A 23,147-nucleotide genomic window follows, 5' to 3' on the forward strand; every position below is an offset into this window, starting at 1 on the left:
TTATGTGTCTGTTCTTGATAACTTTTAAATTTGTAAGAATTAAAAATAACATATTTTATATGTTACACAATAATTTTAAGTTGTTAAAGAATTCCTTTTTTGAAGAATATATATCAATTTTATTATCGAACTTTGTTTTCTCACCGGGTAATGTTGATTGACATATGATTGACTTTATTATTTATTTGTTACTTGTTTTATATTATTTATTTACCATCGCGTAATAACGTTACTTTGACTCATACATACCTATTATTGGTGCGCGGTCAATCATTAGTGTTTTATATCTTGACGAGGACAGATCATTCGACGGTTATTATTCAAAATTTGATCATTTTTATTTCATAGTAGTATTACTATTTTGCTCTCTTGTTAGTAAGTTGTGTGTGAATGTAAATAGTTTCTTACTTAATCCTGGTGGAATCATCTGTCTTACTGACTTATTAGTAAGAGAACTCAATAATTATACAGCTTATACTATTAGGAAGGAAGATTTATAATGATTAAAGTTGTAATCATCTTGTTCGTTAGGTGTGCATTGCTCTTCTATTCTCTGTATAACGTAAATCCTCTGAGGATAACCTGCAGCATGATCAAAACGTTCAAATTTATGGACTATTTAGAGAAAATAAAAGTAAGAATACAAAGAAATGAATATATATAAAATATAGTTTTTTATACACTAATATCATATCCGCGTTATTGCTCTCAGTTGCCTTTGTTACACTATTGTATTATTTAAAATATTGAAAGCTTATATATTATCACTATTTTAAATTTGTTATTTTTGAATCTTATTCGTAGAATGAGATATTGTATGATAATTTAAATATTTGTTTTTAAATTTTTATTATATACATTTATATATAATTTATATATATATATATATATATATATATATATATATATATATATACATACATATATATATATGTATAATTTAAAGAAAGATGTATTTAAAATATGAATATTCATTAAAAAAGTATTTAACTCAATTATAATTATTAAGTTATATTTTATCTTTATTTTTAAATTTTAATTCTTAAAATTTCGATATCTTAACAGAAAGATGAAAAATATAGTTTCCTAATTTGCAAAAACAAAAGTATCACTTCTTGAATTTTAATGAATTTATTTTTATGGCCGATGTTTAAATATAAGATATTATATAAGATATTATATAAGATATAAAATTAAAAAAACTTCAGAAGTGTCGTTACGATATAATAACAATAGAATTTCACAAATCAGTTAATCGATAAGTTTATAAGGAGACATAAGAGACTGAGACAAAATAAAATCGAGACTAAGAAAATATATTGCATGTTTTCTATGTCAATTATTATTTTTTTTTTACATATATACATTACTTATATTATTTATAATAATAATAGAATTTTACATTTTAATTAATTAATTGATATATATTGTATAATTATATGTTAGGTATAACATGATACGAGAATACATTTAGAATTATTGTTAAGGGTGTTGTGTGAAGAGAGGGAAGAGAGTTGGGGAGAGTCACCATGTGCGACTAGTTTCGATTTAACGACTGACTGTTAGACGACACGTTTAGTTGAGCACTTTGTCGCTATGCGGCGCGTTTATAGATAGGTTTCTCGTATTTAAGATTCACCGAGTAGCCAATATTAAGGCCTCAATCGGCGCCGAAATCATACTTACCTGGCGCAGAGGCTACCGTGATCAGGAAGGCGGTTCCTCCAGGGCGAGGCTCTTCCATTGCACTACGGTCGAGCTGACCCTTGCGAATACCCCTAAAGTGGGTATCTCGGGCGTATAATTTTTGGTAGTCGGGACTGCGTTCGCGCTGTCCCGGAATAAATCGATACAAACAAAACAATTTTTTTCTGCAGCGTTTCTGAACACTAGAGTGACTTATTTACAATTTTTATTCTTGAATTGGACGCGTCGATATTTCTCCCCGTGGAGGGATATTTAAATAAATGAATTAATTTTTGTTGATGACTTTTTTGTGATGTTAGAAAATTATATATTAATTATATATTATATATGTTATATATTAGTAAATATTCTTATATATATATTTATAAATATTAATATATTTTTGAAATAAACTAAAAAAATCCCATTGATCAATTTTAACGTTATAAACTTTGCATAAGCTCGTATTGATTATGAGAAGTCTTAAAAATATTATGTGTATACGTGTAGATTTATATATAGAAAAATCTATTTTTAAAGTTATTATATATAAAATTATAATTGTGTGAGATTGTGCAATTATTTTGCAAGTTCCTTTTAAAAGCCCAGGATTAGTTCGCCGCATCGTTCAATTTTGCGAATTTCGTGGTCTTGTTCATTCATTGAATGAAAATTAAGCGAATGCAAACGCGAAGCGCGACGCCGTCAACGTGTTACGTCACCGCTGCACACGTGCACGTCGCGCGTACACGCATGAGCAGATGTAAAAGAGAGAAAGAGAAGCCCGATTTTTAGAGCTTCGTGACAGGAACAGTCGATCGACGTCTTTGACATTCCGCGGCGAAGTGTACAATTGCGATTGCTCTTATCTCTTCTTCGCACGTTGTTAAATGTGATTGTTTTCAGTGGGGCTCGCGAGAGTCGAACAGTCTTAAATGCAGGTAAAGTTTCATCGTCGGATATGCTCGTGTAGAAAAATTATGTGATACTTAAGAAACGCATTACTAGATCTCGATATAATTCTGTGCGAGTAGTTACGTTCTCTAATATAAAGTATAAATGTTACGTGATTTTCTGTAAATACATCATTTATTATATATATTTATAGAAATATAATTAATAATAGTATAATTAAATAATATTTATACAGAAGTACATTACAAAAATATATATTTATAGGAAATAAATTACATATAAATAAATAAATATTTATTTTCTATGAATATATAGAGAACATAAAATTTATTAAATTGTGTTATTATGTATTTCTTTTGAAAATTTCTAAAATCACATGCGAATTCTAGACATATGCGAATCGAAGTTCTTTTGACGTTGAATAATTGAATCGAATCATTGAAATATAATTTTTAATTAATAATTATTGTTAGATTAAGTTTTAATATATATTACATAATAAAAAAGATTTTTATGTAAAAATAATAATTATATGCTATAAAATCACTTTAAATATACATGTATATTTAAATATTTAATATAAAATTAATAAAATATATTATATTTATAATTTGATAATAAAATCACAGACATATAAAAAATTGTAAATAAAATTGCGGTTACAAATCAATAGTCAATACGAGTCTATCGATTTGTACTTGACCGATCAAATTGGTGAACATCAAAACCCAAGTAATAATTCGATATCCAACATAGAGAAGTTCTGTTTATGTTGGACATCTGAAATACGACTCAAGAATGTTATTTGGACATTCTGTACTAAAGTTATACAGATAGGGATGTCCAAGATATGTCAAATATGTTCAGTTTTCAAGCAGTGCACGACATCATTACTAGAGGAATATAGTGAAGTTTAATTACTCGTATTTAAAAAACCGTATCGAGGATAAAAGGCGCATAATATGGATGCATTCCTTTTCACGCATGATGTTTTATATATATATATATATATATATATCTTTCTGGCTTTAAAACGAGACAGATAGAGTTTTAAGTCTCTCTTAAAGTTGAAGTAATGTTGGCGGGCCTAAGAGTACTGTTATATTCGATGAAAAACTTTTTATTCGAAAGAATAAATACAATATTAGGATTGTTTACAAGCGGCTAAATATAAATTCGCATTATAACTATTTCGAGCAGCTTTCTATAATTTGGGACTATTATCCAAACATTTTAACGATAGCTAATCATGGCTGAGAGGAGCTTAAGTTATCATCATAAATAAAACGCGAATTAGAATTTCGATATGTGAAATTTCGACAAGGTTATAAAAATATTTTGTACCCTTCCGACGCGTCTTATATTTAATCTTCATATTTATTATGCCGCATTTAATCTTTGTCCGAATATTTTTGCTTCGACAAAAAAAATATATATATATATATATATATATATAATATATATATATATATATATATATATATATATATAATATATATATATACCCAGCAAACGAGAATGAATTGAAATGAATTCAGATTTTCAGAAATAATGATTCACGAATGTTAAAATAAATGCTTTTCAATCCATTTTTATTCATTTATAGGAATTGCATGGAGCATATCTTTATGCCTTTCAATCTAAAAATAATTATTTATATATTAGCTTTTTCCGTGCACAATTGTGAATATTGTTCAATTCAAAATTGTGAATAGGAAATGCAGTTTTTCAATCCAATTGCATCCAATTGAATCTAATTGAATCCAACTGAATCCAATTAAATCCAAAAAAAAGTATTCGCTATTTTTTTAAAATACGCATTTGGATAGAAAAAAAATTTAATCCATTCTTGTTTACTGGGTGTATATATGTATGTATGTATATATATATATATATATATATATATATATATTAGGTGTTGGAATTAATTCGTAGCGTTTTTAATGAAAGAATGTTATTTATTTCACATGAGCATTAAAAAATACATTAATGAAAGTACTTCCCATCACTTGTAAAACGCTACGAATTAATTCCAACACCTAATATATATATGCGCATTATTTTAATGTTATCTAATCTATGGCTATGAAATATTTTTACGCAAAAAACTTTTCATAATAAATAATTTCAAATCACGATGTAAGTTACGCGATTACGTAAAAAATATAAAAAGTCGCGGCATATTTGGATAGACTAATGGATTTCCTAGAATATTCACCGGATATCCGTGCATATTTTGATTGAAAGTTCTGGACGATGTGGGAATCAAATATAGATCGTGAGCGGGTGATTAGAGGTGGACGGTAAATAAAGTACCAGAACATAAGCGGTAAGAAATTGTACCGAGACGCGTTTTGGTACCGCGAGGACGTATTCGCGGCTCACCGGGATGGCTCGTTCGCGATTTCCCGGCTCACACGAGAGTCACGAGAGTTGACAGCCTCGAGAGAAGAAGAAAACGGTCGCCGTCTGGCGCTGTACCGACGTAAAGAAACAAAACGGAGCGGAAGTGGAAGATATCTATCTATAGCCCGGCGTGATCGCGATGGCGACGCTCGTCGTCGTCGTCGTCAGCGAGCGATGTGTCAGCAAAAATTACGAAAGCATATTATTGCAATAGGCCAGCAATTCTTAAATTATAGTGGTTGTTTTTGCAAGCCGATATTCTTTTCGCTTTATATTATAGCTCGTTAAACGCAGAAAATCGTAAAAGCGAAGGTCAAACGCAGGGATATAATTCCTCTGACGTAATCTACTCATTTAAATTTTATCATGCAAAACTCTGTACCTTTCGTCGCAATTTAAGTGACTTTAATACATAATTAAAATGCCAACTACGATTATATTAATGAAACTCTAAGAAGTAGATCGGGGCATTTATTATGGAACTGTTCGTAATGTTTGTGGATTCTTGGAAATTATTTCGTTTTCCCTAGAAAATACAATCGAAATTTAAGGAATAATTAAATAATTCTGACTGGAATCTATTTCGAATAATTCCATAATACTTGTTCTATTTAAGGATCGATCACGCTTAGTAACAAAATTGAAAATGTTATTTTTTTTTAATTCTAAGTATATTCGGACACTGTAAGACTTATATTTTACGACACCTTTTCTTTTCAGATCAATCTTTTTTCTTTTCAATAAATTATTTTTTAATTTTCATTTTTTTTTTACGTATCTATATAGAATTACGCGCTCCTAGAATTAGATATCTTCTGCTATCTCTTGTATAAATTCGCAACCTATTTTAAGATTCGTTACGTTACGTTCTCGTTTCCGTTTTCTTTTTTGTTTTAGAGGGCTTATTCCCTGCCGGCACGGACGCACACCCCTACCTCGCAAAATCGTGCTAATTTACGTCGAAGCGTCAGAAACGAGCCTCCACCACAACCGGCGCGCCTGGATAAGCATCGTCGCGGTTGGACGTTACACCTGGCTCGTCCCCTAAAGGCATCCGGATGCTCAAGCCCGCTCATACCCCTGCTGATCGTCGTGCTGATCCTGCTGGGGGTCGCAGGAGTCGCACTGTACATCGTCTTCGGTAAATAAATCTTTATTTTATTTACTCTTGATGTTATTATTTTATTTCTTTAATTGTTTGTTAAGTGGAAAATCTGAAGTCTTCGAACGTATCTCACGATGTATATTCTTTCGTGAATGTTTTTTATTTTACAATCTGAACTTTTTTTTTGTTAAATGTGTAAATAATGAAGATCTGTTGTTCATTTTTACAGAATTTTCTAAAATGTGAAAATATTTCTTCTAATTATAATATCCACTTATTAAATAAGAATTATTTAAACTATAGAAATCAAAGCTTTAAACAGTCTAGATGGTCTTAAATGTTTGTATGATTGTTGTGTGAATTTATATACTATGTATGTAGTCCCCAGAAACGCGCGCCGAAATGATTTTTTGGTCTTAAGAAAACGCTAACTCTATTAAGTTAGTAATATTACGAGTTAAATTGGCTAGCGATGAAGATGCTTATTTTCATTTTCGAAACGATCTTAATAATGTTGAATAACATATTAAAATCTGTAAATAATTAATTCTTATTGCGAAAAATATTACCTCGGGAGTCGAACCCAGATCTCTTGCATTCTGTGCGAGTGTCCTAAGCCTTTAGACTACAGTGCCTCGGTAGCAAAAGATCCAGGTAATATTTTTCGCAATAAGAATTAATTATTTACAGATTTTAATATGTGATTCAACATTATTAAGATCGTTTTGAAGATGCGAATAAGCACCAAAAATTTGTTAAATTGCTAGCCAATTTAACTTATGATATTACTGCGGTAGTTTCGTAAAGTTAGCGTTTTCTCAAGACTGAAAAATCATTTCGGCGCGCGTTTTTGGGAACTACATACGTAATATATAAATTCACACAAGAATCATACAAGCATTTAAGATCCAGCTAGACGTTTAAGGATTTGATTTCTATAGTTTATGTTATCACACATATGGTCTTATAATACATTACATTAAGAATTATTTAATTTCAGATCATTGAAAAAGACATTTACCGAGATCTTTAGAATATTGTAAAATAGGATAACTGATCGAAATTTAAAAAATGTATCTAGATAGTACATACGTATATTCAAAATCAGAACGTAAGACATTTTTTAAGACGTTTTTAAGCATCTATACGCTTCGACTTCGACATGTGTCTGCCTAGACATTAAAGACTTTGGCCAAAGTTATCTCATTTTGCGGTAGTTTATTCACAAGATCCCAAGCAAGATGCTTATTCCTTACTTGTTTTGTCGTTAATTCATTTAAAAAACTATCAAAAGAGATTAAATAAAACGCATACTGGAATTGCGCGCGCGTTTTATTGCTTATATAAAGTAATAGCAGTAACTCGATGAAGGTTTAATGAAACGAAGAAATAGTTCGCTGGATAGATATATATACGTTTGTCAGAATGAAATATTATTCTCGAGATTAATCGTTCGATCAGAATGTTTATTGATCTATCATATAGAAGCTTAATTCATCTCGCGCTCATGCTGACTGCATATTAATTCACTTCCGTATCGTCGAAGTGCATAATATAGATACTTTAGATCTACTCTGCAATATCTTCGTTTTTCAGAGATTTTTCATTTTTATTATGAAAATCCAATGAAATTCCATTGCCTCTCTCTCCAATTTTTATCTACTTTTTATGATATTACAACAGTTTTACTTTGAACATTGTTATTAATACATACTATCTTTCGTCATTACAATGACATCAATGACATAGAGTTCCTTGATAGTTTACGATAATATAGAGCTTGATGACAAATTTGCAAGTCTTTATTGTTCGAAGGTATTATTCTGCGAAGGGGCTTGCGTGTCGGGACATCATATATTAGCTGGGAATAAACGATACACTCGCCATCGCCGGCGCCGTCGCCTTATCGTTCGGGCAATTAAAAGTATCTGCATCCCGCCAGCTGACGGCCGAGGTTTAATTCGACGCAAAGCGTGGCAATTGCTTCAACGAGATGAATTTAACCGCGGGGTCAACAGAACGTTTCCTCCGACCGTGCCTGCGCGCACGGTCGATCGCGCTGAAGCGCGGCCGCGAGTACTATGTGCGATGAAAAGTGGCGAGAGCCAACGACCGTGTATTTCGCGAACGTTCAGTATTATGTCTGGAGGCTCGAGAGAAAGTTTTCCAGGCTATTCCTTCAACCCCTAACGGCGCAAGATCGAGAACAGAGAAGCTTTCATTCTCTTTTTCTATTTTCCGCTTTCCGCAACTCTTTATTTTTCAAAATTAACGAGAAAAATCGAGGAAATGCTACCTTATATTTGCGAATTTCTTTTTTCTATTTTATCTCTCTCTTTTGTGTAATAATAAATGGGTTCATTAAGTCCGGTTCTTTTGTACAATAAAAAAAAAAAAAATTAAAAAGTCAAAAAAAGAACAAAGGAGAACGTACATAATTTTATTTTCTTCAATTTGTTTTTCTTGTATGTCAAAAATGCACGAATGTTCTTTTAATGAAAATTCAATTAAGCTTTGTTTGCCCCCTGACAAAATTTTTGAAAACAAAACAATGGCTCAAATAATTGGAAAGAAAACACGGTATGATATGTACTTTTGTGTGATTTTTGAGGGCTCTTTTCACGTTACAGTACGATTGTTTATTCTTTTAATACTGATAGTTGCATCTGTTGATGTCTCAATCGCGTTTTTTTTTTTACGATATATTAATTAATTCATCTGCACTTCCGTTGTCGCGGGAATGCGGTAACGAGCTTTTTCAGTCGCGATGATTGATCACGTCATGCCTCCTTTTTTTCAGAGCCCGAGAAGCTCCAGATTATTCAGCAGTACCTGAAGTCGTCGACGAGCAGGTTGACGGGGCAGAACGTTACTTCCGGTGAACCGATCACGCCTACGAACGACGAGTCAAATCTGACGACTGCGATGACCGATACGATGACGTTAACATCGATGACAGACATAGAAGAAACGTTTGCCGGGGGTATGTTTGCCATGAGCGCCCCTATAAGCGGCAATCTGTCATTTCCGGGAAGCACTTCGCCGTCAAACGAAGGCTTGGAAACGGAAGCTGCGAGTCAGAACGTTATTAATGCGACGAGATATTGCGATGATTGCTTCGAGGGCGAGTTGTGCGTTGCCATCTTCGGCGAAATGGTGCCGATATGTAGGAAAATCCGTGACCACAGCGATCCCACCGGATGCGGTGGTTTTTGCATCTTGAATAGGCAGAAATGCCATCGTCTCGACATGGACGCATTCAGGTTTGTCTGTTTTTTTTTTATTGATAGCATCGGGATTCAGTCTAATATTAGATATTGGTAGATAGCAATCGGTGGATTCTTTCTAAGCGTCGATCATTGACAAAGTGTCTTTGTTAGTGATTCAAGAGAAAACAATAATTCTTATTATTATAATTATATACAGTTCTTTCATTATTAATACTTTAATACTATACTAATATTATACTAATATTATATTAATAATTTAATTACCGTAATTCTTATTTTTTAATTTTGTGATTGTTGTAATTATTATATGATTATTATGTGTTCTTATTTTATAATCTTATCTTATAATTTTATAAAATACAAAATGTGCGACATATATATTATTTTTATTATTTGACATTCTTTAAAACATATTTTTATACAAGTTTATTTTATATATAAGTTATATAAGAATAGTTACGTAAATGATAAGTATAATGTTTGTATAGATTTAATTAAATTAATTTCATTCATTCAATTTAATTTATAATCGTTTCTTTATTTTATTAAAGATGCGAAAGGGTCGAACGCTTCTTCTGTTTGGAGAACGAATGGACTTGCTCCAACACGTTGTGCATCCCCTTGGATAAGCGTTGCGACGGGCATATGAATTGCTATGATCATTCGGACGAGTATGATTGCGGTAAATATAAATTAAAAATTATAATTGAAACGATCTATGCATTTGTTTCCCTTTAGAATACGAGAGTTGAAACGACGGGATTTTACAACATTTTATTACAAATGAGTTTTGAGATTGCTTTCCATGTACTATGAGTACTTTCGGAAGCTATACGTTTCGCGGATTAGCTTCGATGTGAATCATAATGTTTGCAAAAAATCGTAATGTTAATAATAAATCTAGATTCAGAGACAACCTACGGGTTTTGAGATTGTTTTGCTGCATTTTATTTAGCCTTTTTCCAAATGACAAAGTTCTAAATCTGGGATTTTCTTTTCTTTTAATGAAAATGATGAGTTTTGTAGTGAGAAATATTAATTAAGTGTTTGGATTATGTTGTAATTCGTAATCGTGATAATTATAAAGAAAAGCGGAGAATTACATGCGCTTAAAAAAAATACTATATAATTATACGAAAAATATAATTAAATAATGTAAATATTGCTCGCGAGTGATCTTGCAAACCGGTCGTGTCCATCCACATGCAATTTGTCTCTTGTTAAAATATACCGCATTGCCCTAGTTTGTAGTGACCTATAACTTTCTGTTATCGGCTTTTCTTCTTTACTATTATTTGCGAGGCTTCGATTTGCCAGTTTTTACTTCGGTATCGCTCCAATCATATTTTCTACGTTAAAGCCAAAGCACAATTCCGAATTAAAATCGATATCGATTGATGGAATTTAATAAAAAGTGATATAAATTACGAATGCCATATAGTCGAGCTAAGATATGCAAGTCGTAATGAAATACAAACATACAAAAGTCTTTTCTAAGAAATTTTATCGCAGTTTTGACATATATATTCGCAGAATTATAAGCATGTAAAATTATTTTTAAAAGTCATTCAATGTTCGTTTTCACGATTGAGACGGACACTTTTATGATAAATTATGTTTATAATTTATTATAAAAGGAGTTCAGCAATTCGCTCATTTGATTTTATATCGAAAACGCCTTGCAATATTTAATATGGGTATGGAGGTATGCAAATATAAAGTACACGAAGCAAATAGAATAGATGTTATCAGTAGTACTACACGTTCTTTTTCAGTTTGCAATCTGGAGACGCATTTTCAGTGTGGTAACAAGACTTCCTGCCTTCCGTTGGAGAGGAGATGCGACAGAAAGATAGATTGCTGGGACGCAACTGACGAGATTAATTGCACGTTAGGTGAGCATTCCAGCGTTTTATTACGATAGTCTGATAATGATAGTCTGAGATGTCATAATATTCAAATGAAATGTACAAACAAAAACGTTACGCTACATGTATATGATAAAAGAGCAATTTTTTTAAGATTGTTTATAGGGACATAAATTGTGATCGCAATCTAAAATTTAAAAAATTCATCAAGCAATACGGTGCCTTATATTTATTAAGTATTCCTTTAGTCGCACTTGTTTAAGTTTTGTTGCAGCAAACTGGTAGATGCCGTGATAAAAATATTATCGTTTTTCTTTTCAAAATATTATTTGCAATAAGGATTTACTTTATATTTTGTTCTTGAGCACTTCTCAAACACTCTTTGGGCATATCTCCAAGACATTTTAATGTTTTTACAAAATACAGACAAAAAGAAGATAGGACAAAAAAGGACAATTTTGTACAAAATTAAAACAGAAAAATTATTCTCTAGTAGTTCTCCTTTTACATCGCTTGATGAAGATCCTTTTTATACCTTTTTTTCTTTGTTTCTTTTATAGGTCATGATCTTGGTTGGTGTGAGTACATATTTATATTTGAAATGCATGTATATTTTGTATAATTTCTGCACGCTGAATTCTTAATAATGCACAATTTCATTAATAGAACGGTGAAATTGTTTATATGGTTTCTCGCATAATATTAACGTTAGATTTTGATATACCTACAAACTAACTCATTTTTTTATTCAAAGAATGTATTTATATTTATTACTTATTATATACATCTGGGATTCGAATATTCTAGAAAAAAAACTCGTAGAATACAGTTGAGTTTCCTGTATAAATATGAAAATAATTAAATATACAAATTTATAATTCATTTGTTAAATATTTAAAAAAGACAGTTGATTTTCTAAAAGAGTAGCTTAAATATTCCAGCAGATTTAAAATTAAAAATCTCTTATTTCGAGTTATTGAACAAAGGCAAATTGCCGAAAAAAAAACTGGTTTAAATAATAATTTTTATTCTCGATTCAGTTTGCTCATTGGAAGCCGAATTTACTTGTATCAATGGGGAATGTATACAGAGAGATCGGTTTTGTGATGGGTTGGCAGACTGTAGCGATGGAACAGATGAACCTCATGGATGCCAAGGGCGATGCAATAAACATGAATTTACATGCCAGTAAGTCAATAATTTAAATTTTCTCTGTGTATAAAAGGTAGAGAGAAAGAGAGATGTAATAATTAAAAAAACATTTTCATTAAAACGATATCTTAGAATAGTTTTTTTCTTTTCGTTAAATTAAATTTCTCTTTTTAAATTCTTTTTTATTTACATTCTTTTTTATTCTTAACATATCTACCAATTTATTCTTAACAGATCCACTATATATATATATATATATATATATATATGGAGTATTAAATAATGAATTTTAATTTTTTCTGTGAAATAATAATTGTTGTAACTGTATCATTGAATGTGTTGAATATTTTAATATTTTAATATTTTTAAATATATTTCGATTTTTGTCGAAAGGAATCGAATTTTTTAATTCGGCACATCATATATTTTTAGATCTTGGAAAAAAATAAGAACGTTTTTACAAAGAGAACAGAAAAAATTTGCAAAATTTAATTCAAATATATTGTTGTTTTTTTATACATGTAAAATTTTTCTATTGTACAGAAATAGTAGATGTATTGCGAAAAGAATGAAGTGCAATGGGTTTGACGATTGCGGAGATGGCTCGGATGAGATACACTGCAAAGACCGGTTTATTTAGTATTTACACATGAAGGAAAACATTGCCAATCAGAGAGAGATCAAATGCAGTATTTTATACAAATAAATGTACGTAATGTATATAGCGTGTTGTATAGAGAAATATGAGACAAAAATATATATATTAAATCGGTTTATTTATTGAATCTAGTGCTACATATCCTTTCGCTTTTTGCTCCTTTACCTCAACAATTGTAAAGGAATAATACATTGGCGAATTATTGTGATTTTATTATGTAACTATTAAGACATACATATGTTATAAAAGAACACTATACATATGATTATGTAAATTAATTTTATTCACAAAAAGAAAAATTATTAATTTTATGCAGAATATATTGTATCAACACAAATGATTTAATATTGCATACATTTTGTTATCTAAATCTACTTATTACTTGAAAAACCTTGTAAAATTCTCTTAAGTATATCATGTATTTTATACTAAGATAATGTCAGATGTTACACATAATTCGTGATTCATACGAAAAATAACAGAAATTTGTTGGTCAGCAGAAAGGATTCTCATTACTGTTCATGATTCATGATCTGCTATCTGTATAGTGTAACTCTGTATGCGAATTGATTCACAATTCTCTTAATTATCTCGAAAAATCGTTTCACTGACAAATATTGAGAGACTGAATGACGATTTATGAATAAAAATTTGACAAGACCTAATTATAACTTAAGATTTTCATACGAATATAGTCATGAATCATTTATAAATTCCATATCTAAGTTTGATTTGGATTTACATTCACTCAATTTGATTATTGTTTCGAATTTTATTCTTTTATATATAAACTATGTGTAATACATTTTCTTCTTTCATAAGCCTCTTTTTTAAACAAAATATTGAATATTTATATGTTTGTTTACTATAACTAATTTTATTTCAGAAAGTGATTAATAATTGTAGATATATATATGTACACAGGTATGCAATGTACACACTTGTGAATGGCTTACAGAAAAACATTGTTTTAAGTGATTCTAAGCAGCGTCTATATATTTTTGTATCGGTCAGTACATCTCTTTTAATCATCCTATAGGAATTCGTCTGGTTCCCGTGGAGCATCAAGATCTCGATAATGTATGACTGGTCGAAAATCACCACTGCAATATTAAATATTAGAAAAAAACGATAAAAATCAATATTATTGCATACAACATATATATACAAAACTAACATACAAAATAAATATATATATAATAAAATACATAAATAAAACAATTCTTAAAAAGTATATGTAAATTTGTTTTTAATTCTACTATACTGTATGCGTGTATTTATATGTATGGAAGATGTATGTACATAAAAATTAAAATTTTCTTATATGTGGCAGCTATACAATAAAGTTGATTGAAAAATTGCATATATTATTAAAAATAATAATTAAAAATTCATATTTTTTTCCCTTCTTTATACTACAATGTTATAATAAACTGACATATAACGTCAAAATTTTCCATGACATAAGACCACCCGGACATAGGGTTTAAACGGAAATGGGACAAAATAAAATAACAAATCATTAGAGTAACACACAGATAGGTTTATTTGTTATAAATTTGCAGCATCAATAGATCCTTGCATTAATTTTAGATGGGACTGTATAAAAGTTTATACTTATAATTTTTACTTATAATAAATAATAAGTACTTATAATTTTAAAACTTTAATAAAAAAAATAAAGTAAATTTTTTTCTGTACAGGATGATTTTTTTATTACATATTAATCAAGAAATATTATAAAACCCAAAATGTCATAAGTCGTTTAGGCTTTATTTATTTAATTATAAGTAAAAAAAAAATGCACCAGAGATGCATGTTTTCTGTAATAAATAAAAAAAATAGTTCTTAATCATATATTTTTTTTATTTTGGGTTTTATATTTATTTCTGAAAATGTATGTTTAATTAAAAACGCATCCTATTAAGGTGTATATATTGGATATATTTAGTATATATTGGTTATATAGGCATGCACAATAGATTTCTTTTTCCGTTTGTTTCTAAATATATAATATCGGATCTTGATGCGCATTAAATAAATTTGATATTATAAATAACATTTAAAAAATTGTGCTAATTTTGTAATATAATTTTTTGCATTTTGTTATTTCTTTTTTTTTTAAACGGTGTGTTACCTAATCGAGTACATAGAGATAGTATTAACATTTTTATAATTAGCTTAATCTCGTGATGAAATTATTTGTGAGATAAAACTTAAAACAAGTCCATGTCCGGCTGATCCAAGTCATTATAACTAATAATAGGTCTCGAGGTAGAATCCGGAGCGGGCCTGTAAAACATTGTATTACCATGTTCAATATATCAATTCGAAGGGGCCAAAGTTATATTACCGAATCTTGAATCTTGTTTCAATTCAATATAACTTACACCAAAGAAAATTGAATGTTAATCGTGTAATCTTTCTATAAATCATGCGATTATCTCAAAGTATTTAACTGTAGATTTTATTAATTCCATTGAAACATAAAAAAGTATTTCTTACCGTCCACGATTAAATCCGCCACGATTAGAACGTGGAGCACTAAATCCAAATCCGCCACCATAACCAGAACCAAAATTGCTTCTGTTACCGCCAAATCCACTATTGTAACTTCCGAATCTAGAAATATTTGTGGATGTTTGCGTTGAGTACCTTAATGACGTTATTTCATGTTATTTCAATGTTATCATTGATAGTATTTCACAAAATGTAGATGAAATCGCATTTTTATACTATATACACTACACACGCACGCACACACGCACACACACATCATAATAATAGCATTTATTTCGTAAGTATTTTTAATTACCAGTAACTCTCTTGTACTACTTACGAATTGCAACCATATGGCGCAAAATTGTCCCGTGATCCTTCTCTTAGTGGAGCTTTGTTGCCAGGATGCTCAGGAAGCTGAGGTCTTTTTGGATCTTTTAAATAATTGTTGAAGTACTCAGCTTCCGCTTTCACTTCGGCAACTTTCTCAGAATGCTTGTTGAAGATATGTTTACGGATAAAATCAGGTCCTTTAAATTTTTTTCCGCTAAGAGGGCACAACCATTTGTCTTTCGATAATTCTTGGGTGTTAGCTTGAACAAACTTTTCGACTTCACTGTTTATATATTAAAGAAATATTATTTAATACGACGAAAAGTATAAATCTGAGAAAATGATGATTAATTTAAATCAGTGTTCAAGATTGTAATTCTGAATATTGGCTTAATAATGCGTCAGCATTTACCCCTATATCTTTCTTTTTCTTAAGAGATGAAAAAATGATATATGTATCAATGTCGATATATGTAAAGTTAACACTTAGAATTTTGAAAGTCATTTTTCAAATTCATGCTTTCTATATTGTTTCTATATTGTTTAAATATGTTCAAATATAATAATAATAATTAAAAGCACATAGAAGAAAAGGATACGCTTCAGCATTTTTTGCGCCTAGTTTCTCGAAATCTTCGTTGGATAAAGTAACAATTGGTTGTAGAAAAGCAGACATTTTGCTTTCAAAGTTGCGACAATATTCCGATAATTCTGAACTTGAGACTTTAGCGGTGGGTGGACATCCTCTCACATGCATTATTCCGCATCTATTTGGCATCTCATCCTCGTTTGGATATTCGCAATGATTGTAATAATCAACGGAATGAACAATCCGCAAGTATAGAACTAATTTGTCTAATACCTATGAAAATGAATATAATATATAATATTTTATTGATAAATATAAAATATGATATATTACTTTATCAAATTATTATTTATGCTTGATCTTCCACTATATTATTTAAGTTTATTTAATTTACCTTGATTAAAACTGGATCTCTTTCGATTGAACTATCTCCATCGCCACCTAACTGACCTTCTTCTTGTTCACCTGACATACCTAATAATTCTTCTTCTTCAGCTGAAGCTTCTTCTATCAAGTAGTCTGTTATGTTTTTCAGTACTGGATTTTTAGATGACAATCCGAAAGCCTAAAATGCCATGCAAAATTTCATATAATTGTGAGTCAAGATTTCGTTTATCGTTATATCATTATATTCGTTTATCATTATAAGATTTCGTTATATATTATATTTATTATATATAATATATATAAATGCAAATTTCACTTACAGCTTGCTCAACCTCGTTGCTACTTTGAGTGGTCTTATTTTCTTTGTCGTCTTCCTGTTTTGTGTTTTCATCTTTCTTTTCTTCCCTCCATAGTCCCACTTTATTATCCAAATTGTGAACAATTTTGGCACTAAGTTTAATATCATGTCTAACTATTTGCTTGTGAGATGTTAAACCATTCACTGATCGAATACGTCGTGATAGATCTCTGTTTACTATTGCACCAAGCTCACAATCACGAAGCTATGTGAGAGATGTAGCAATTAAAAATATTCATTTCTTTTTTTTTTTTAATAACAAATGCACGTACGAATCAACTTACTCGAATGTTATTTAAACTCCAGCAGATTTCTTTGATGTTCACTTGACGTTCGAACGAAACCCAACCACGACGGAACCATCGTCTTTCCGGCTGTGGATCTGCTATAGCCACACGTAAGAATCCAGGAAATCGCTTGCACATCTATTCGTTAAACATAATTATGTAATTATATTATGTTATAAATGTCAGTAATCATCATTAATGCAAAAAAATAGCTCAAAATAAAAATGTAAATTATTTAAACAAAATCTTTTACAAGATTTTCTTTAAATAATTTACATTTTTACAATTATTTGACAAAATCTTTTACAAGATTTATTATCTAAGAAGATTTTAACTAACAGCTTCGACTTCTGCCTTAGTAATAGTCGGTGCCAAGTTCCGAAGAAAGATGCTACTAGTTTTGTGCAAAGCTCTAGGTTCCTTCTCTTTATCTTCACTAGCCAAATCGATTACTGTTTCTGGTTCAATTGTAGATTTTTTATTATTTTTTGCTTCTACTTCTGTTTTAACTTCCTGTTTCTCTATTTTAATGTCTTTTTCATCGGCATCTTCATTACTAGCTTCTGTTTTCTCATTGGCAGCTGAAATAACAATTGATTTACAAAAACAAATATGAATATTATTCTAATGACTGATCACTGAAGAGGACCGACATTAAAAATCGAAACATTTGTTTGATTATTTGAATTACATGATTGTTTAAATTAGCGCACATTAACTAGCCAAACTCTGATAATCCCTCACGATATATATTTGAATTGTTATTCATTATAGCTTATTTTAATATATTATTAAATTACAAATACGAATATTATTCTGATGACAATTCAACATTCTCACAAAGCATACAGATTTATTAGGTGTTGGAATTAATTCGTAATGAAAGAATGTTATTTATTTCACATGAGCATTAAAAAATACATTAATGAAAGTACTTCCCCATCACTTGTAAAACGCTACGAATTAATTCCAACACCTAATAATTATACTTACGCATTTCTACTTTCGGTGTATCCAGTTTATTACTGTCACTACCAGAGGAACTACTGCTGTTGCTGCTACTGCTGCTACTATTACTGTCGGTACGTTTACGTTTTCTTGATTTCTCCAATTTTTCCGCTGTAATAAAATAGCTTATAACGTATGTGAATGAAAAATCTCTGTATAAGATAAATATTTTACATACGAGACTTATCATTATCAGCAGTTTCTTCTAAATTTTTACTTTCTTCGTCTTTATTTTCCTTGATTTTATTAGAGTCAGATATTGCATTTTCATTTTTTACTGTGTCTTCAACTTCCATATTAACATTTTGATCATTCTTTGGATCTTTCTCGTCGTGTTGTGAATCGTCTACCTTATTTTCCTCGCTAAAAATAAAGTTAATAGCGTAATTAATGTTATCAATAGTATTAATACATTATTTCTTCATATTTCACATATCTTTTTTTCAAAATATCTAATTTTATAAAATACCTATTTTCAGATTTTTTCTCTGTAGAAGATTTTCTCTTGTGATCTTCTTTTTCTTTCAGAATGTCTTTACTTATAAGCTTAAATGGTTTCACATTTAAAATTTGTAAATCTTCCTCTGTTCCTCCCTCTAATTTAATAACCACTGCATCTAAAAGGTGTAGCAATGAATCTGCTTGATCGGCATCAACAGACACCTTTTCTATGTCTCCTGACTTTAGCATTTCCAGAAAAATTTCCACGCGTTTCTAAAGTAGAAATATAATTTAAGATTTCTGTCAGCCGGGCAAATATGTTAATAATAGAATGAGAAAATAAGTTATACATATATACATTTTATTTTGATGTGTAGTTACCTTAAGCGCTGATACTTGCTCTTCTTTCCTTTTCACTGATTCCTCAGGATGGTATTTTATTTTGAACCTGGCGATCAATAGAAAAAAATGCGATAAATGGATGTTCACGAAATAATTTATATACGTATAATAATATTAAACAAGTCCAGAATAGAAACATACGTATTAGAGATGCAGCTAGTTCTGTAATTTAAGAAAGGCAACGCGGATAAAAACATAGATCTTTTTATGATACACGCAGATATGAGGTATGTAAAACATTATAAAGTAATTTTTTAATGCGACACGGAAAATTAAAAAAAGTAAATATAATGTTTCACTTCCTCATATTATGCATGCGCATGCATATATCCATAAAGTAAAATTTTAGAGTATTATATCATATGTGAATCATAATCCTTCCCTCATGTTTTTCCTGTAGTAACTTAAACGATATGTAAAATTTATATAAAGCAAAGCGCGTATAAAACAAAATATCCATGAAAAATGAAACATTAGTAAGTCTTAAAATTATAATTCTATATCAATTAGATCGTCATAAATATAAAATTTCTTGAGTTGTATGAATTTTAATTAACTGTGAATCATCATTTTGTGACTTACAAATCCACATTCATAATGCTTGAAAATATATCTCAAATATTTCGAGTGCCATGTAGCGCGGTCGCGCTGTTCACTTTTCATGTCAAAAAGTGCTAATAAAAGCCACAGTAAGTTTGATAATGTGTTCAGCTTGGGTATCATAATTTTTAGAAATTGATTACGCTTTACAATCGAAATGTTTTCTTTCAATTTATTAAAATTAGTTAAAGAACTGTACAAATTTTATTTTTATTTATTATGACGTTTATTATGGTACTTTTTAATATGTAACAGAAGACGCGCGAACGTGCTCCTTGGCATTTTTCGCACAAGTTTTTACGAATACCTTTGACACTCAAATGGTTAAATATGGTCGGAAATATCAACTCAGAGTGGAGCCTCACCTGTAGTCATATTTCTACTCGCATTCAGTTTTCTCGTCGACACAGTCTTATCGACAAAGACAGTATATTCTCGAATATAAAAATAAATAACGGGTTTAGAACGCGGCCTACGCGAGCAATATTTGGGCTTTGCGCGCCCAGCTCGCAATCTATTTAGCTACCTAACAGGCACCTTGTGTCTTCAGCGATGCGCGGGACGCGAAATTCATAAAATATCGTACGAGAAAATAAACGAGTGAGATGACCCTTGCAAGGTATAAGACGATGGCGGCGGTTTGCTGTAGGGATAGACAAAGCTCATATTGTTTAAAATTAGCTACAATATATCATATCTGCAATTTATCAGATTATAAATCATTTTCCATTTCTTCCAGGCATGTAACTTATTCTATATATGTACATGCATGGACAGAGTTCCACGCGACTGATTTCCTACAGTGACATTACTCAAAAGTATTCATTGCTTACATAAATTTAATAATTTAATAATGTTGCTCAATAATTTTTAAAATAGAAAAGTAGTCACTGTAAAAATAAATTCGTTTGTTATTTATTAAAAACGCCATGATAAAATCGTTTAATCCTAAACAATGTAATGATGTAACCCTAAAAATATACATGTGTAAAAACAAAGAATATAAGAATTAATATACCATTCTTCGTCTTTATGGGCGACAAAGAATTCATTGAGCTGTTGTCTTCTAAATTCCAATTTGTACTCGTTGTAGCGTTTAATCGCCTCTTCGTCAGTAATAGTATCTTCTTGAGTACCAAGGAATGCTTTGAATGACATCATAGGTGGCTGGGTTTCAATATTTGAATTGCTGAAATTGCCAGCAACTTCTCGACTGAAAATAATTACATTAAAAATATATTATGTATGTTCTTCAATCACAATATAAATATTATAAGGATTAATCTATAATATAATAATTCATTGTACAATATATTTATTTTATATATATATATATATATATATATATATATATATATATATGGCTATTATATAGTTAGTTTCAATGCAAATATTAGCTTGTGCATTAATATCTTTGAATGCAAATATATATTTCTTATTTTCTTTAAATAAAAACAGATTTCTAAAGAGTAATAATTGTATAGTTTTTTTTAATTTAGTGAAAGTTTTGCATCTTATAAATGTAAATACCTTAATTTAGCTAATAATTTTGGAGTCAAACGACTCCGTTTTGGCGGAATTCTCATAAATCCTGCTCTCTTCATCATTATTTATTTGTCATAAGTTCAGAAAATTCACAAAATTCAGAAAAAGACTTAGTTATAACAAAACAAACGAACCTGCTACTATTATTATGGTTGCCATAGTGATGGTTGCCATGGTGAGGAGAAGCATAATTATCTGGACTCCAAGAATTTCCACCTCCACCACCACCACCACCGCCACCGCTTCCACCATAATAATCATGTCCATATCTCGGTCTGTCATCCCATTCAAATCGCATTCTCTTCATAGGTGGTCCCATATCTTGAGATCTCGCAGGGCTGTAACGATCACGACCTCCACTTCCACCACCTCGATATTCTCGATAATCTGGACGTTGTCTAGGACGACTGGACCATTCTCTATAAGAATCACTATCAGTATAACTAGAATAATAACAGCAAAAAGCATAACAACAAAAAATTATATAACCTTATATTACAATTCCTTTTCATATAATCTGAGAAGATACATCAAATTTTTAATAGATTACAGAAAGCCAGATAAAAATTTTATATTTGTCGACTATACAATAGTTATAATAACGTAATAACATTAGATATATAATGCATTATATACCTATCGACCCAGTCATCACGCCTACGATCGTCTCTGCGCTCTCGTGAATATGACTCAGTCCTCTCACCTCTAAATTTATCACGCCTTTTTCTATCGTATTCATCGTCGGAGTCAGCCATTTTCGCAAGGTACTAAACCTTTATATCAGAAATAACATGTAAGAAGCTTAATTAAGATATATCAATTAAGCACATATATTCCCATTCAACGCGCTTGAGAATGAGGTTAGGTGCAAATATTATAATTAATGCGAACTAATGTGAATGGCCTTTTCCTATGAAGTCGTGACAAGAAAATTGGCGACGATTAAAGCTTCCTTTAGTGCGAACGAGTATCTAAATTATCAACACTATTAAAATGTTAAAATCGAAGAATTCTCTATCCGGAAAAGAACATGATAAAAAGCCAAGTCGCAATCCAACGCGTTTTATCGCTACGTTTTGTTCGGGAAAGCAATCGTCACGAATAATAAAGATAAATATTGGATGATACGATTAAGTTTTTTGACTTACGTGTACGTACCACTCTACGTCGCTAAGATAAAGACAGATGAATTATGAAAGAAGTAAAAAGTTTCCTTTAAAATAACGTAAAAAGAAACGTACCGGGAACTCTGTCACTAGTGGTCTCCACTTACGTGAACTTTGACGCTACAGTTTGCTATCGATCGATTCTTGCGTCTCGAATCGACGCCTTTGTACGAACGCGGGAAATTAAAATGTAAATTGGCACGAAGAACCACATAGGTATTTGAGGCAAATCGCTTTTTTATCATTATAGAAGTGTTTAAGGAAAAGTTTATATATATAAACTTTTATTATATATATATATATATATTATATGTATATATATTATACATACATATATTGTTTATTTTATATATACGTATATATTAGATATAATTTTAAACATAAATATATTTAAAATTATATCTTATTACAATATTGGCGTACGATATACAAGTCAATAAAATTATCAAAATGACTTTATTTTGGTTATCAATAATCACTCAAATTTTGTAATAAAAAAATCATCGATTTGA

General features: G+C 30.2%; 2 protein-coding genes and 1 non-coding gene across 10 annotated transcripts in view; 2 read left to right on the plus strand and 1 right to left on the minus strand.

Moving 5' to 3' along the window:
- Positions 1-14,383, plus strand: part of LOC105151708 (uncharacterized) — a 37,772-nt gene extending 23,389 nt beyond the window's left edge. Inside the window, exons 3-10 of one of the 3 annotated variants that reach the window (XR_015544232.1) lie at positions 5,905-6,148; positions 8,913-9,375; positions 9,894-10,024; positions 11,118-11,237; positions 11,771-11,788; positions 12,251-12,398; positions 12,906-13,070; positions 14,060-14,383. Coding sequence is in view for 2 of the 3 variants with exons in the window: in XM_011065559.2 (XP_011063861.2) it covers positions 5,905-6,148; positions 8,913-9,375; positions 9,894-10,024; positions 11,118-11,237; positions 11,771-11,788; positions 12,251-12,398; positions 12,906-13,002 (1,221 nt within the window). In the remaining variant the exon portion in view is untranslated. Of the gene's footprint in view, positions 1-5,904; positions 6,149-8,912; positions 9,376-9,893; positions 10,025-11,117; positions 11,238-11,770; positions 11,789-12,250; positions 12,399-12,905; positions 13,139-14,059 lie in introns of those variants that run through there. The other 2 variants (XM_011065559.2, XM_011065560.2) reach the window with 2 other exon arrangements.
- LOC147910451 (U1 spliceosomal RNA) lies at positions 1,679-1,840 on the plus strand. Its single transcript, XR_015544315.1, has one exon. It is a non-coding gene; the product is annotated as a U1 spliceosomal RNA (small nuclear RNA).
- Positions 13,120-22,775, minus strand: Ars2 (arsenic resistance protein 2). 6 transcript variants are annotated; one of them, XM_011065557.2, is made up of 16 exons: positions 22,618-22,775; positions 22,106-22,242; positions 21,604-21,900; positions 20,943-21,137; positions 19,304-19,370; positions 18,951-19,195; positions 18,660-18,844; positions 18,467-18,592; positions 17,813-18,054; positions 17,471-17,611; positions 17,149-17,391; positions 16,836-17,006; positions 16,452-16,714; positions 15,860-16,135; positions 15,526-15,642; positions 13,120-14,123 (listed from the first exon to the last, which is right to left on the minus strand). In XM_011065557.2, exons 2-16 carry the CDS (start codon positions 22,222-22,224, stop codon positions 14,054-14,056), a joined length of 2,757 nt encoding a protein of 918 aa, XP_011063859.1. In that variant the 5' UTR covers positions 22,225-22,242; positions 22,618-22,775; the 3' UTR covers positions 13,120-14,053. The 6 variants fall into 6 exon arrangements, with proteins under 6 accessions (XP_011063859.1, XP_011063855.1, XP_011063856.1 ...); XM_011065553.2 differs by having other exon boundaries at positions 15,526-15,675; XM_011065554.2 differs by lacking the exon at positions 13,120-14,123 and adding an exon at positions 14,880-15,312 and having other exon boundaries at positions 15,526-15,675; positions 21,604-21,888.
- Positions 22,776-23,147: the final 372 nt, after the last annotated feature.

The sequence above is a fragment of the Acromyrmex echinatior genome, chromosome 2 (assembly GCF_024713525.1).
Source record: "Acromyrmex echinatior isolate Ae372 chromosome 2, ASM2471352v2, whole genome shotgun sequence".
NCBI classification, from domain to species: domain Eukaryota; kingdom Metazoa; phylum Arthropoda; class Insecta; order Hymenoptera; family Formicidae; genus Acromyrmex; species Acromyrmex echinatior.

Bases quoted from the DNA above. Each gene is read 5' to 3' on its own strand.
- Ars2 (XM_011065551.2), bottom strand. From the start codon at position 22,224: ATGGCTGACTCCGACGATGAATACGATAGAAAAAGGCGTGATAAATTT. The intron at 19,371-20,942 runs GTATATTAATTC...ATTGATCGCCAG, and splicing joins GCCCATAAAGACGAAGAATG to GTTCAAAATAAAATACCATC. The intron at 17,612-17,812 runs GTTAGTTAAAAT...TTTAACGAATAG, and splicing joins CTAAGGCAGAAGTCGAAGCT to ATGTGCAAGCGATTTCCTGG.